We start from the raw sequence: 15,579 nt of genomic DNA on the forward strand, positions 1-15,579 counted from the left end.
GATCAGCCAAATCACCTTCACAAGTCGCAGGTTTAGTTTCAGAGCACAGCATGGCCCCAACAACAAACTAATCCCCAACCTTAAATTTACCTAAGAAAAGGATGGATTAAATAAAAGACAGCTCTCACCTATAAGCTCCTACAAAATAAACATGAGAAAATGTTACTAAAAACTAAAGGGCTTCTCCCTCCTACTTTACTTAGGTAAGATGTTAATGTACGAAAGTGTAGAGCTGGAAGTAGCTATTTACAGTTTAGACTGCACAGGTCCACCAAGATAACACATCTTCAAGTTCTGATTAACTAAAAAGGCCTACACAGTTCCTACCTGACAGAACACAGCGAGGCATACAATGAGTGGACTCATAGTTCAATTACACACTGAGGAAGGAATGATGTGAACACATGACACAGAATAAATGTTAATCAAGTTTTGATTGATAGCCCAAACTTTTATTTGAGCAACTTCTTGTGTCTCCACTGTTAAATGGGGATGTCATTGCCACCGATGATGGCTGCTCTGCTGAATGTTTGTTCTGGCAAGTAGGCACTGTATGTAGGCCTACTTTGGTAGTTCTGTAGAACTTGAAGATCTGTCCTTGTCTAGGTAGACTTGTGCAGTCCAAACTGTAAATCGCTACCTTCTAAATCTATACTTTTTTACACTAAATAACTCTTACCCAAGTAGTAGGAGGGAGAAGCCCTTTAGTTTTGTAACATTCTCATGTTTATTTTGTAGGAGCTTATAGGTGAGAGCTGTGTCTATTTTGTTTAATCCATCCTTTTCTTAGGTAAGTTTAAGGTTGGTGATTAGTTTGATTTGTTGATGTTGGGGCCATGCTGTGCTCTGAAACTAAACCTGCTACTTGTGAACTTGTGATGGTGGTTTGGCTGATCATCTTTGGGAGTGGGAAGAGGGGGGGCACTTTTGTGTTGCCGTCCCCTTCCCCGAGGCCCGTTCCTAACATAATTAGGGGGTCGCCCGCTTTTCTCATTCGTCAGCACGTCGTCTGAGTATATATATATATTTTATATGTTTGTCTGGTGGGCAGTCTTTGTGCAGGTGGTAAATGGTGTGCATGGAGCTGAGGAAGCTCATGGTGGTAAAGCTGGTGGAGATGTTTGTTGGAAGAGGAGCCGGTCAGAGGGGACTAGTAAGACTGAGGAGGGGCGTGACAAGGCAGGGCCGTCAGTAGCACCGTTTCTCCTCTTTCTGTGTAGACTATGCTACCCTACAAGAGTCCCGTCTCCGTACATAGACTTGCCTGTGACTCTGACTCCCAAGCCGTCTAAATCAGTGATACAGACGTATTTACAAGTGTCACAGAAACATTTCAAAGCCACATATTGAGAAGAAGGGTTCATCGCTTCTCGACGTCGGAGTTAGAAAGCTCGACGCTGCTCATAAATGCCTCTTTTCATCTGAAGTCTGTGCTGGTGATATTTTTTCCAGGTTAGAGCTCTCAGCCATCACAACGCCACTCTGGCCAAAGGCTCAGTAAAAAATATCACCAGCACAGACTTCAGATGAAAAGAGGCATTTATGAGCAGCGTCGAGCTTTCTAACCCCGACGTCGAGAAGCTATGAACTCTTCTTCTCAATATGTGGCTTTGAAATGTTTCTGTGACACTTGTAAATACGTCTATCGCTGATTTAGACGGCTTGGGAGTCAGAGTGACAGGCAAGTCTATGTACGGAGACTCTTGTAGGGTAGCAGTCTACACAGAAAGAGGAGAAACGGTGCTACTGACGGCCCTGCCTTGTCACGCCCCTCCTCAGTCTTACTGGTCCCCTCTGACCGGCTCCTCCTCCAACAAACATCTCCACCAGCTTTACCACCATGAGCTTCCTCAGCTCCATGCAAAGCCACCTTGACTAACACCATTTACCACCTGCACAAAGACTGCCCACCAGACAAACATATAAAATATATATATATACACACACACTCACAGACGACGTGCTGACGAATGAGAAAAGCAGACGAGCACCCAATTATGTTAGGAACCGGCCTCGGGGAATGGGACCGCAACACAGAAGTGCCCCCACTCTTCCCACTCCCAAGGATGATCAGCCAAACCACCATCACAAGTTCACAAGTAGCAGGTTTAGTTTCAGAGCACAGCATGGCCCCAACACAACTAACCAATCAAACTAATCCCCAACCTTAAATTTACCTAAGAAAAGAAAATGATGGATTAAATGAGACACAGCTCTTACCTATAAGCTCCTACAAAATAAACATCAGAAAATGTTACAAAAACTAAAGGGCTTCTCCCCCTACTTTCTGCTACTTGGGTAAGTGTTATTTACGGTGTACAAAAGTGTAGATCTGGAAGGTAACTATTTACAGTTTAGACTGCACAGGTCTACCAAGATAAAGACACATCTTAATAAAGTTCTGCAGAACTACTAAAGTAGGTCTACACACAGTTCCTACCTGACAGAACACAGCAGTCAGCACAGCAGCCATCATCGTTGGGAATGAGGAGAGCAAAGGGCGACAGGATGGCATCAGCTGGCTTAAATGCTGTCCACCAGCCAATCAGCCAGCAGCAATCTGACACCTGACCAGGCCAATTAGGATGAACACCACCTGCAATTCATTTCTCAATCACACACACACACAGAAAAGGAAAGGAATGATGAACACATGAGAGAAATATACAAGGACTGAATGTGAACATTAGCGTCTGTAGTTAATTGAGTTTATAATGACTCAGAGCTTGGGACACCTTGTATATTAGCCTGTATTATCCCATACATGTAAAAAGCAGCTGTGATGGCAAAAATTAGGCTTACAACATATACAGTATATAAAATATGTGACTGTGTGTGTGTTTTGTACATGATTAGTTCATTAACTATGGGCTTAATTATAAATGAGTTCTGACTGAACGTTACTATAAAGCACACATGGGCAACATACGGCCCCCCTGTGTGGCGGTAGAGGGTACACACAGGAAAATACTGTCACAGAGGACTAAGAGATGATTTACCATCTGACCTCTCTGTCTGTCTGATCTATCTGTCTGTCTGATCTATCTGTCTGATCTATCTGTCTGATCTATCTGTCTGTCTGACCTCTCTGTCTGTCTGATCTATCTGTCTGTCTGATCTCTCTGTCTGTCTGACCTCTCTGTCTGTCTGATCTATCTGTCTGTCTGACCTCTCTGTCTGTCTGCCTCCCACAGGAGGAAGAGGATGGCTCAGAGGACGACGCAGACTCTAAGAGCCAGTTTAGCGTCAGCGTGCGGCCCGACCTCAGCGTGCTGGGCGTGCGGCCCGACCTCAGCGTGCTGGGCTTCCTGGACCAGATGGAGGAGGAGGCAGACGGCTTCATTTCCCCCGTGGACGAACTCTCACCCACTAAGAACACCACCGACATGAGGCTGTCCAACCTGCACTCCGCCACCATGTAAGCAAGAGAGCCTAGACTGAATTCCACCATGTAAGCAAGAGAGCCTAGACTGAATTCCACCATGTAAGCAAGAGAGCCTAGACTGAATAAAAAATGAAGACCGTCAAATTCCAAGCTGTCAGTCATGAGAATATGACTCTACTCCCTACATTAGAGTTTGACTTGTGAGTGAGATGCCTAAAGCATGTGTTCCCCTCTGTCCCTCATAGGCAAGAACTTGTGGAGCAACTGCAAGAGACCAGGGAGGAGAAGAAGAGAATCCGCAAGAATCTCAGAGAGTTTGAGGACCAGTTCTTTAGACAAAACGGAAGGTAAGAAGAGATTTGGTGATTTGCCTGTTCAGATGAGTCACTCAGACAAGATATAATATGTAGACACAATAGGTTTTCAATTGCAGACCTCTACAGCAACTTTTTCATCCACTCTTTAATGTTTGTTGTCTTCCACCCACTTTTTGTTCCCATAGAAATGTGCAAAAGGAGGACCGCTCCCCCCTGGCAGCGGAGTATAATGAATACAAGCATGTCAAAGCCAAGCTGCGGCTGCTGGAAGTCCTCATCAGCAAAAGAGACTCCTCCAAATTTATTTAAGAAAACTAAAACTAAAATCAACTCAAGACTCAGAGGACTGATGCTTAGTTTTCCAAGAGATGGGAGCGATTTTACAACACCCGTCAAAAGCGAGTCCATCACAAACACAAACACACCTCTTCCCGTAGGAACTGTTTGAGAGCTGTCCCACCCCCACCCCCCGTTCTCGTGCCATCTGTGCCATTCATGTTTTTTGGCTGGAGGAGATGCCTACACGTTGCCCTGTTAATCCGTTCATATAGAGCACAGCAGGGTTTTCCTCTGGAGCCCAGAGAGAGCTACTGACCCAAACCCGATCTAACCCGACGTGAAGGTGCTACCTTGGAGGCCGCCGCCAGTTCCTGCTCCACCTGACAAGTCCATTTCTCAAAGGTCTCATCTTCAGAAGAGGACATGTCAGGACTAAGCAAGACTTCAATGCGGATTACATGGATAACCTAAATTCTTTTTGGCAAAGAATCACATGTGTGCTAATAATTTATTTCTATCATTTTGAATGTTTGTATTGTTGCTATAGGCCTTTTTATTGGAGCAGAAATTTTATTTTTCTCATGCTTTAGAAGTCTTAAAAGCCTTGTGAAATAGTAAAATAATAGATTTGAAATTATTGCTATTTTTAAAGAAGGATTTTTAAATCAAGAAATACATTTGTGTATTTTCGTAAGGGAGACAGTTACCATTTGCATAGCTTTCAATCAATCAGTTGAACAGTGTTTGGTAAATGGATGGCTCGTCCAGATAGAGCAATTACAATTCTTGCCACCATTTAAGACTGGCTGTATGAGATGATAACTTAGACAACACTCTCACTTTTGTACACATTTAACCTATTGTTTTCAACATGTTTTTGTTACTTCTCTAGAAGTTAATCCGAATAACACTTTTTCTTTTCTTGGAGTATTCGCTCACTAAAAGAAGTGGTTTCATATTTTGTGTTAATATGATCCAAAGATAATACAGATTGCACACCAAAATAGCATAGAAGCTCATGATATTCAATAACATAGCTTATTGTTTTGTGATCACTGGTAACTCGTGTTATGCATTAGACCGTATATTTTTGTATTGGTGTGTTGTCCTATTTACTTAATGTAAAATAAGCTATTTCTCATCTTGAAATCACTGGTATGTTTTTGCTCACACTGATCGACATTGACAAAGGCCATTGTGAGATGACTCTGATCCCATGTGGATGGCAGAAATGGTCGCTAAACCCCAAGGCACAGCTGTACCCTCTGTACCCCATAAGGCTGCTTTCAAGTCATCTCCACAGCTTCTTCGTTCTTTGTAAATATGGATCACGGTCTATGTTTACATTTCTGTGAGCAAGTACATCTTTCCTTTATTTCTCCAAAATGGATAATTAACAGTGTGTATTTCGTTTTTATTGAATGTAAAACACTGGCAGGCTTAATGAATTTGGGTGTGTACATTTTAGTACATAAATTTTATTTGTATTTTGTATATAATATAAATGCAAACCTATTTTTACTGACTTTTGTGATGTGTGGTTTCCCCTAGTGTGTGTTACTGTGTTGGCATGAAACACTATAGTGGTTGGTGATGATACGAATGTTTGAGAGGGGAGAGATGTTATGAATATTCACTCATCTCTACATTTATTGCAGTAATTATGCACAAACTTGCGCTCGATTTTTAAAAAGGTTCATCACTGGCAGAACCAAGAAGAAGAAAAACATGAGGTGAAATAAAGTTTTATTTGTTCAGGGGAAAAAACAGGTAAATAAAAATAATGTCATCCATTTAAAAAGGTAAAAAAGTAAATATTATGTACTTGAAACCATATAGTTACAGCAACTACTAAGCCCTTATTTGCATACACTGAACAAGAAACAGTCTCCATAATTTGGAATCACCGCTTTTCCTTGGTCTAATTATTAAATACTGCAGAAGTGTTTTCCCATGTGTTGGTGTCGTCAGGCAGCAGATGAGCCAACACCTCTGTGCCATGCATGCCGAAGTCTCAGAGCCCTATGAGCACCAGCCAATAAGGATGATGGCATGTGCTTATGCTATTATTGTTGTTAGGCGACATAATATTCCAACAAGGGTATGAGTTAACAAATCAGCAAAATTAAAATAGTGTTCTTGAGGGAAACCCTGAAATGTAAGAGATCAAAATACCTGCGATCCGTAGTGAACGGCCAAGGCTCAACTATGTAGTCATGCAAACCTTTTTGCACCGCCAGATTTTGCTGTGCTACAAACATTTAGATTGTTGTTGTCTAAGAGCTACTGTGTGGATGTAGATACACCTTTTTTCATGTGGACTGAATTGCATATCAATTCCTGAGAGAAAACAACCATACAGGATAAGTTCACCCAAAAAGATACACACACACACACACACACACACAGAAAAAAGAATATATACACACACGTGTACATGTGTGTGTATATGTGTGTGTGTACACACGTCCAACCTTCCACCAGCATGGGGGTGAGTGGATGACTGAATTTTAATTTTTGTGTGAACTCATCCTTTAACACGTCGTGTCATCCATAAGTCAACCACATGCTCTATAATCATGTTTTCCAAGTCCATTCTGCATCCAAAATCTTGTGAATTGAAGTGACCTGATTATTGGCAAAATAAACATTTTCTAAATGACAAATGCTGTTCAAAACCCATATAATGTGAATATGAGGTCTAAGAAATTAAATTGTATTACCTTCACATACATTTCTAGATCTTTTTTCAATAGAGCTATAGACAGCTTTTTGGAGAATTCACACAGAAATCCCCACATTTTGTAGCACATCAAAAGGTCCAGAACTTCAAGGAATGCACAAACCCTTTAGTTTGCAAAATAAATGCTAGCTTCAGTACTTAGGATAGATATTGTATGAACGTGTAGAATGTGTGTACAATACATGCAATTTAGAGCAAAGCAATAAAAAGAATTGTGCAGAAGCATTTGATGTTGGTCACTGTAATGGCCTCAGAAGAATGACCCAGGGTTTTCACTACATTACCGGGCTGTTTTAGTTTATTATTGCTAAACGGACACCCCAATGCAGCCTGGTCCTCGGGGCAAAGCAAGAAATGTACCAACTGCACTCATTTTGCTTAAATTGTTCAAAAACGAAAGCAACTTGTCATATGAAAATATACAAAAAAATATATACGCAAGACCATTTCACACAATTCACCCCAATGCACTATCTAATTGAACTTCACCATTTTGCATTAAATGCATACATTTTTCGACTGCAGGAATACATATCAGGGCAGTACAAGGGGAATAGATATGACAGATATATCAACTGATTGACTATAGATATATTTTCATTTATATCTAACAAATGTAATGGATCTTCTGCGCAATGTTAAATAATGCAATCATCATTCTGTCATCATTCGGCACAAATCACACAGATGGAGATTATTCGATTATTCTTCACCTGCGATTCGGGAATTCAACAAATTACAATTAGTATTTCTTTGTTATGTTTGTATATTTAGTCTTGAATGATGATAGGACTTTTGCTTTCACTCAACAACATGCACACAGACAACATCCAGTCAGCTTTCTCATGTCCAGATGATTTAATGTGGAAGGCAATACTGTTGAATGTGGATTCAAGACATAAAGCTGGCTGCTCTGTCACTCCACAACAAAGAATAAACAAGGGACTGTGTAGAACTAGGACAACATACCGTATCTGCCTGCTGCTCACTGATGCACTCCTCCTTTGTCTTCTGTCCCTTCAACTGATCCAGAACCGGGCAGAGAGGACATGCTGGTGTCCAGATTTCAAAGGGTCAAGTTCATGAGCACAACTCCCAATGCCAAGGGTAGGGATTATACTGCAAGTTGCATTTACATACAGAGGTGTAGGTGTTATTTCTTTAAAAAAAAGAATCTATTCAATAAATTAAAGTAAACAGCAGATGAACTGTCCCAAACTGTAAATTACATAAGTCTGTAAGGTGAAAATTAGAATTTAAAGGGCCATTCCGTAACTTCTGACTTTATTAAATATAAAATCCACAGCATCGTCCAAAAAAAACTCCCAACTATACAACACCCAAAGCAGTAATAATAGTAATCTGCATTTACATAAGACTTTCATGTGCTCATTCATTGTCTCTCCTACTACACCCTTCTGATCCCATTATGCCAAACAATCTTATAACGGTAAGTAAACAGCAAATAGGGAATGTGAGCTCCCTGTGTCCCGCACACCCCCATTACACCTAGCCTCCTCTCTGGCACTCGTGGGGCGGGGCGGGGGGTATTGCTAATAAAGTGCGTTAACATTGGTGCGGATACCCCCGCTCCTTGGGCCTCAGACCAGGCTGAAGCCCTCGTACTGCTCCACAGCTCGAGTGAGGCGCAGACGCAGGGTGTCTTTGGTCTGGTAGCGGGGCATGTCCAGCAGGTTGTAGCAGGTGTGGGCCACCGGCAAGTAGTGCTCCTCTGCTGTGGTGGACTGGATGATGATACGCAGGCTCTCCATGCCGTGGATGGGGATGCGGTCGCTGCCCGTGAGGAACACTAGAGGGCGGGAGAGAGACACCCAGGCTGGAGTTAGCATCCCATACGCTGCTTATCTGACCATACGATTCGATCCACAATATGGGGTTTCACGATTCAATACGACCACGATCCTATTATAAAAGGGAGTATGTGGGCAATGTTTGTCGGTTAACATTTTTGTGCTGGCCACAGCTATGCCGTTTTACATGCGATCAGGCTGAAACTTTCAGGGGGTGTAAAGAGCACCCGTGCTGGTGACCTGACGGAGCCGGATTTTTTAATTAGGGCAGATTAATTGCATTAATTGGCCTAAGGCTGATTGCCCTAAGGCTGAGGCTATAGTTCAGTGATGATGTCATCAGTGATGATGTCATCAGCAATGTCATCAGTCTGAGGCTACGTGATGGGAGTATAAGCATGAATAAAGTAGAATCGGGGAGGACCAGATGGAGACGATGGCTTCCGCCCCTGGGCTGTGCGGGTGACCTGACAGAGCCGGATTTTTTAATTAGGTGATTGCCCTAATTAACTATGATGTGATGTCATCAGTGATGATGTCATCACTGATGTCATCCTTCCTGGCTGATGATAAGTTCAGTGATGATGTCATTAGTGATGTCATCCGTGATGATGTAATCAGTGATGTCATAGAGCAGGTATTATGCGACGTGCAGCAGTGATGTCATAAGAGCAAGTGAGCCCGCACAGCGGGCGAGCTGCAGGGTGGGTGAGGGAGCAAGTGAGCCCGCACAGCGGTCAAGCTGCATAATGCAAGCTGCAGGGCCAGCTCGGTGAGCTGTTGGGCTGGCGAGCCCAGGAATCACATAGCGCTGTTCGTAGTGCCAGGAATCGCGTAGTGCGCGAGAAGCCTAGTAATAATAAAAGTTTAATGACAACAAAGAGTGACTGTGCAGAATTCTGTTCATTTCTAAGCCACAGATCTTTCTAGCAATGGCACTGGCTTGCAGAATTCTGTTCATTTCTAAGCCACAGATCTTTCTAGCAATGGCACTGGCTTGCTAGAACGTAAACAACTGTTTTTAATGTCATTACAAAGTGAAAATAATATCATTTTGGATGGAGAGATTGTGAAATTGTGATTGGCGAGCCGTGTCATTTGTTACTACAGCAGAATAAAATTGAGATAATATCGTGATTCATTTTTATACCCAGAAATACATAGTCACTTTTGTATTGGGATATATTGAATTTAATATATCGTCCCATTCCTACTAGTCTATGGCCTAATAATAGCATTTAAAATGACCCGTTTCCCCCACTGGCGATTCTGTCTCTCCACAAACTGAACGGTGTTTATGAAATGTCTGAGGGCAAGCGGATGAGGTTAGAGATCGTCACGTAGATAGAGTAATGAGGCAATTAAATACTTGCATAAGAACTGTTTCTTTTTTTCCAGAGGGAACTCGTGGAAAACCTCCCAGAACATTCGCACTGTTGGGTGAGTGGCTGAGTATTCCCCTTTGTAGACCGCATTCTGGAACGGAAACAAGAGGATGTGATGATTACTTTTTCCTGCTTTATCATTGAGGATATTCCATCTCTGCCAGTAACATTTACACAGCATTAGTCAGTAAAACATACGTTCTTCAGACAGCTGTGTGTGTGTGTGTGTGTGTGTCTGTGTGTTGTCCTCACCTGCTCTGTTATTACATAAGAATCCCTATCAGATTTTCCAATACATGATATGTTGTGATGTAACAGACCAAGGATCTCTGCACACACATAGTAGACTGTAGCATCATCAACATGCACCCACTCAAGTCACAGGACTTCTGAGAAATGTTGAGTGTAACTCCAATCGCCCCCTGACACTTACACGTGTACAAAGCTTATCTTGGCCTCCTCTTTTCTACTGAAAATCTAATCATTTAATAATATGATCAAGGTATCCACTGGTATCCACTGGAATGTTTAGGCTTATGTCTGGCTCTGGCACCCACAAGCTAGCTAGGCTAGCCTGCTTGATTAAATGTTATACAAGAAGCGAAAACCTTTAAGGCCACGGCGGAGTGGTGTGGCCATTCAGCTTTATGGAACCACGCACGCTGCCACCACCCACACACCCCTAGCCACTCCTTGAATCCCTATTCTCTACCACCTTCCTATCTCTAGCTACAGCCCCATTCCGCTAGCACCCGCCCCTCCACCCACACACCCCTAGCCACCCCTCCACCCACACACCCCTAGCCACTCCGCCTAGCCACCCCTCCACCCACACACCCCTAGCCACCCCTCAAATCCCAACCCTCTACCACCATCCCATCCCTAGCTACGGCCCCTATTCCCTAGCCTCACTAAACGTCCATGAGTGACTTTGACATCTTCTGACCCCAGCGGGGCCTGCTGGCCCAGCGCCGCCCGTGGCGGGAAAAGAATCACAGCTATTACCGGTAGTTCCTATTTGTGTTTACTATTTGTGTGTTTACTATTTGTGTTTACTATTTTGTAGCAGTTGGACCATTTTGGTCAGGTCACGTTTTCTTTCCAGCAAAGCCTGCTCTCTGAGCCAGCTTGGCTACACTTCAAACATATCATTTACAATGTTTTCAGTGAGAAAACTAGACTTCAAACATATCATTTACAATGTTTTCAGTGAGAAAACTAGACTTCAAACATATCATTTACAATGTTTTCAGTGAGAAAACTAGACTTCAAACCAAGGTTATAATAGTTTTGGATTTTTTCATTAGTTTTTATTTTTATTAGTTTTGACTTTTTGTTTTCAATTTCAGTTTAGTTTTCATTCGTTTTTAAGGTGGGTTTGATCGTTTAGTTTAGTTTTTATTTTTTGAAAATGCTTAGTTTTAGTTTAGTTTTTATTAGTTTCAGTGTTAGTTTTAGTCTTTTTTTGCCCCTTTCCTATTTTTTTTGTAATATGGGGTGTTTGTCAGGGGTGAGATTCAAAAGGGTCATAAAATATGATAGATCTAGGAAAATAGATTTAATCTCCACTCAAAATATAGGCTTATTATGTATGAAATACTGTAAACTGACAAAGACTAAAACTAAGGACATTTTCTCTTAAATTTTATTTTATTTTAGTTAGTTTTGTAAGCACACAATACCGTTTCAGTTAGTTATCGTTTTTTTGTAAAGCTTAGTTTTTATTTTTATTTCAGTTTATTTCATGTTTTTTCAATTCTAGTTTTAGTTTTTTCGTTAGTTTTCGTTAACTATAATAACCTTGCTTCAAACACATCATTTACAATGTTTTCAGTGAGAAAATATTTCCTCCAATTTATCCTAAACATCTGTCTATCACCATGTGAATTGTGCTGTAGACTGGTCAATGTGCCCCCCACAAGTAAATATATTTAAGTACATCCAGTTTGCAATAAAGGTGGTTAGCAATATTCAATTCTTTGTTTTTAACCACAGTGCCTGCTACAACATTGTGCCAAACTCCATCTGTCTGATGCTTGGCATACTGACCTTCTCCATCTCCTCCCAGTTGTAGTTGTTGTTGCCGACCACCATGGCCATCAGCTCAGAAGGCTGGAACAGGGCCAGGATCTTCCCCCCACACACCTTCAGGAAGCCCGAGGAGAAGGCAGTGTACAGCTCGCTCACAGAGTCCGTGAACACATAGCGCAGGTAGGCCTCCACAAACTCCCTCCTACAAAGACACACACACACACACACACACGCACGCGCGCGCGCGCGTGCACACACACACACACACACACACACACACACACACACACACACACACACAGGTTAAGTCAATATTTAGATGCAATTGATTTGCACAGCAGCTATATCTTGGCAAACTGAGTTTACAAGGACATAATTGATCAGACTGAATCAGACTTCAAGAGGCGACTCCTTGGCTCCTCCAACACAGTGCCTGTGTAGTGTGAGTATGTGTGTGTGTATAGATGTACTACGGTTGTGCGATGTCAACCAAATAACCATCGCGATGGATGATGGCATCGTCGCTGATGGGGGGGGGGGGGTAATTAATTAATGATTTATGAAGTGGTTGCAGATATAACATTAGATTTGTGTGGGCTCAGTTTTGAACCTAAAAGAGAGAGAGAGTTGAGGAGAGATAGAAACACAGCAGCAGCAGCAGCAGCAGCCTACAGTATGTAATCAGTATGTAGCGACTTCATGGAAACAGGTGAGTTAAATTCACAGTTGAAGACTTGTACTCACTTTGGGTTGACAACAGGAAAGAACGTGAAGTTTCTTCTTTGTCTTAGTTTTCACAACAACACAACCGACTTCTGCTTGCTTATCCTCCCCTCCCCCTGCTCCTCTCCACTGCTTCTCTGAACTGGGTGCGCTTGTTTAATGCCGCCCGCGCATCCCTGGCGCGTCACGGTGAGTGGACTTGGCCTTTTTTTATTATTAAAACTGCACAATTTTAACAAAGGTAAAACAAAGGTTGATGGGGGTTGGCCCATTGACCATTGTGGATAGGCCGACCCCCATCAACCTCTGAGCCTTCGTCCATCGTGCCAACCCTAATCCCTAATATGTGCAGTGTGTGTGTGTGTGTGTGTGTGTGTGTGTGCGTGCGCGTGTATATGAGATCACAATTGTGTAATTTTACTGAATGGGAGCAACCTGGGTGATGCCACGGTAGTTTAAAGCCAAAGTTAAATTAAATTATTGATTTTTGTCGAAGCTGAGTGTCATCTTTCATCTTATTCAATTACCCTACACACACACCACACCTTGAGAAAGAAAGCTTTCCAACAACACCGATCACAGACACCCACAGCTTTGGCACGGTTGGCCCTGCATTGCAACCATAAATATTCAATGTGACACGGACGAGTCGGAGACCAACGTGGAGGCAGGAAGCAGGTGGTAGCATCTGTGTGACAAACTAACCTTCAGTCTAAATAAACAACTCCCGCTCTGTTTGGAGCCCCGCACATATTCCCCACCCACCCCAACACGTGGATTGTATATGACACTCACTGTGGACTCCTCCACATTGAGCTCCAATCAACGCCAGTGCCAGAATGGCAGCTTAGAATGTGGGGTAGGGAAGGTGGAGCGTAAAGTACTGGGTGAGACAAGTTGATATAATATAGTATGGGATGTGAATGGCGGGATAATCTCAGAGACACCGGGGGGGGGGGGGGGGGGGGGGGGATACAGTGTGGCATCTGCTGGACTATCAGAGAAGTGATGGAGCATGGTTTATTTGCAATGTGCCTGCTACAGCCTGTAATTATAGTATGCCTAGAACACAGTGTACTGATTGCATGAAATGGGCTGTCATGTGGGAAGCCTGCATTAGCAGAGTTTATGCTTACAAAAATGTAATCCACTCAGATTACAGCCAAAATCGATGAGTATGAATATGTGATGCTCTCTCATCTGGATAGATGGCATATTTGTTGGTCTCTTTTGTTCATCTACTGAGTGCATCTGTTTATTGCAACCTTGGCTCATCTACGGTACATTCATTTTGCATAATTGCTTTCCTTGTTTCAAATTACAGTTGAAATTAAGTGATAGGATAGTAATCGTTCATCCTTACAAATCGGTTTAAGTTGGGGAATATTAACACATTCACTGCCAGCCGTTTTTTTTTTACTGTAGGTAGCTTCTGCCAAGCCGTTTTTTGAGGATTCTGGCTCATTTTACAAGAGCCGAGGATAATTTTCTGCTTGGACTTTGTGAACACGAAGTTCACAAAAGTACTAATAGAATGTGTGCTTTCTCTGTCTAAAAGAGTTAGTTTGTAGAGTTAGTAGTTATGTAGATATTAGCCGTTGAGTACAGCATGGTTTCAGCGTCTGAGACAGGAAGCTGAGATAATCGCAGTTTTGTGAAATTCAATCAAACAGGCAGAACAGTCACTTTAACCATTTATTTTTGGCATCAGTGAGAGATCAGACATCTGAACAATATAGTTCTGAACACCCTCTCCTTCAAACTCCTCCCTCCGTGGGCGTGTCTGGTGGCGTTTGTCACAAGCCAGTTTCTCCTGCCTGTCTGAGCAGTGAGCAGCCTCCATCTCTGGCGGCCCCTCGTCAGCGAGTGTGGCGAGTGTGGACTGTGGATGGGGCTCAATCGTTTCTTGGATTTTCGGTTGAGAGCTTTGATGAAGCTTTGTGCGATTCTAGGCTTTATGCTGCCCACCCAGTCTATTTTTGGAACCCCCCACCGTTGTGCGCCCGTGTGCAGCAGCGTGAAAGCGTTTTCGCCTACAGTATGAGAATGAGGCTCGTTCGTTTCTGGGTTTTCGGAATGCGTGCGATTCTGGCCTTTCTGCGGGTGTTTCAAAGTGTGTTTCACCCATAATCTATTATGCAAATTTGCAATCCCCCACGCCAGCACCCAGGCACCGCTCTCCGCTCTCGGTGTGCTGCTGCTGGCGCGGCCGCTCTCGGGCGAGTCTGGTGACTGATGACTGTAAAATCGCCAAGCCATTTCCTTGAGAATGGCTTCCTCCCGCGGCTGTTTTTGGTTGGCTTTCTCTCTGTCGGGAGAGCACTGTCGCCACTTAGTTGGTCGGTAAAATAGATTATACACATTCAATACTTCCAATATTTTTATAGGAGACGTGGGGGGCATTGATCCACGTAGCACCGTCAAAACATTTTTTTTTTTTTTTTTTGACGTCTCAACTCGTCATTGGCAGTGAACCGTTGGATTGTGTTTGACGAGTCAACTCGCCATTGGCAGTGAACGTGTTAATTGAGTACATTAAACTATTGATTGTCTAAATAAAAGGCTAATGTGATTAAAATGTTCTATATCACTCTTCGAGATGAAATCTGGTCTTTGGGCTTCAGTACTGAAATCATTAGCAATAATAGCAAGAATAGATCAATTCTGTTACACAATGGGAGTCATGATGTGAATTCTGAGGCAAGGTGCCTCACCTGTTGTTTTTGTCCACAGTGATGCTCTCTCCTCCAGGGATCAGCTCCTTGACTTCCGTCAGCCCGTAGTTCTCCCTGGTGATCTGAGATGAACACACAGTACATTTACCTCATTAAACAAATCAAGTCAACAAAGTTCCATGTCTGAAATCTGAGCATTGCATTGAGGCACTGCAGGTTAAGTTGATAAA

The 15,579-nt window shown here is 42.8% G+C and overlaps 2 protein-coding genes across 3 annotated transcripts in view; one reads left to right on the top strand and one right to left on the bottom strand.

The window, feature by feature from the left end:
* The window catches only part of fam13a (family with sequence similarity 13 member A), a 70,534-nt gene extending 65,044 nt beyond the window's left edge, over window positions 1-5,490 (top strand). Inside the window, exons 23-25 of the mRNA XM_083655777.1 lie at window positions 3,195-3,418; window positions 3,631-3,732; window positions 3,888-5,490. Of these exons, the coding sequence (XP_083511903.1) occupies window positions 3,195-3,418; window positions 3,631-3,732; window positions 3,888-4,011 (450 nt within the window). The 3' untranslated portion in view covers window positions 4,012-5,490. The remainder of the gene's footprint in view (window positions 1-3,194; window positions 3,419-3,630; window positions 3,733-3,887) is intronic.
* Window positions 5,491-5,730: 240 nt separating this feature from the next.
* Window positions 5,731-15,579, bottom strand: part of herc3 (HECT and RLD domain containing E3 ubiquitin protein ligase 3) — a 35,861-nt gene continuing 26,012 nt past the window's right edge. For both annotated transcript variants that reach the window (XM_083655483.1, XM_083655484.1), the window contains 4 exons: window positions 15,389-15,471; window positions 11,970-12,153; window positions 9,909-10,011; window positions 5,731-8,534 (listed from right to left, as the gene is read on the bottom strand). In XM_083655483.1, coding sequence (XP_083511609.1) covers window positions 8,326-8,534; window positions 9,909-10,011; window positions 11,970-12,153; window positions 15,389-15,471 — 579 coding nt within the window. In that variant the 3' untranslated portion in view covers window positions 5,731-8,325. The remainder of the gene's footprint in view (window positions 8,535-9,908; window positions 10,012-11,969; window positions 12,154-15,388; window positions 15,472-15,579) is intronic.

Source organism: Poromitra crassiceps (assembly GCF_964638095.1).
Source record: "Poromitra crassiceps genome assembly, chromosome: 19".
Lineage (NCBI taxonomy): Eukaryota > Metazoa > Chordata > Actinopteri > Beryciformes > Melamphaidae > Poromitra > Poromitra crassiceps.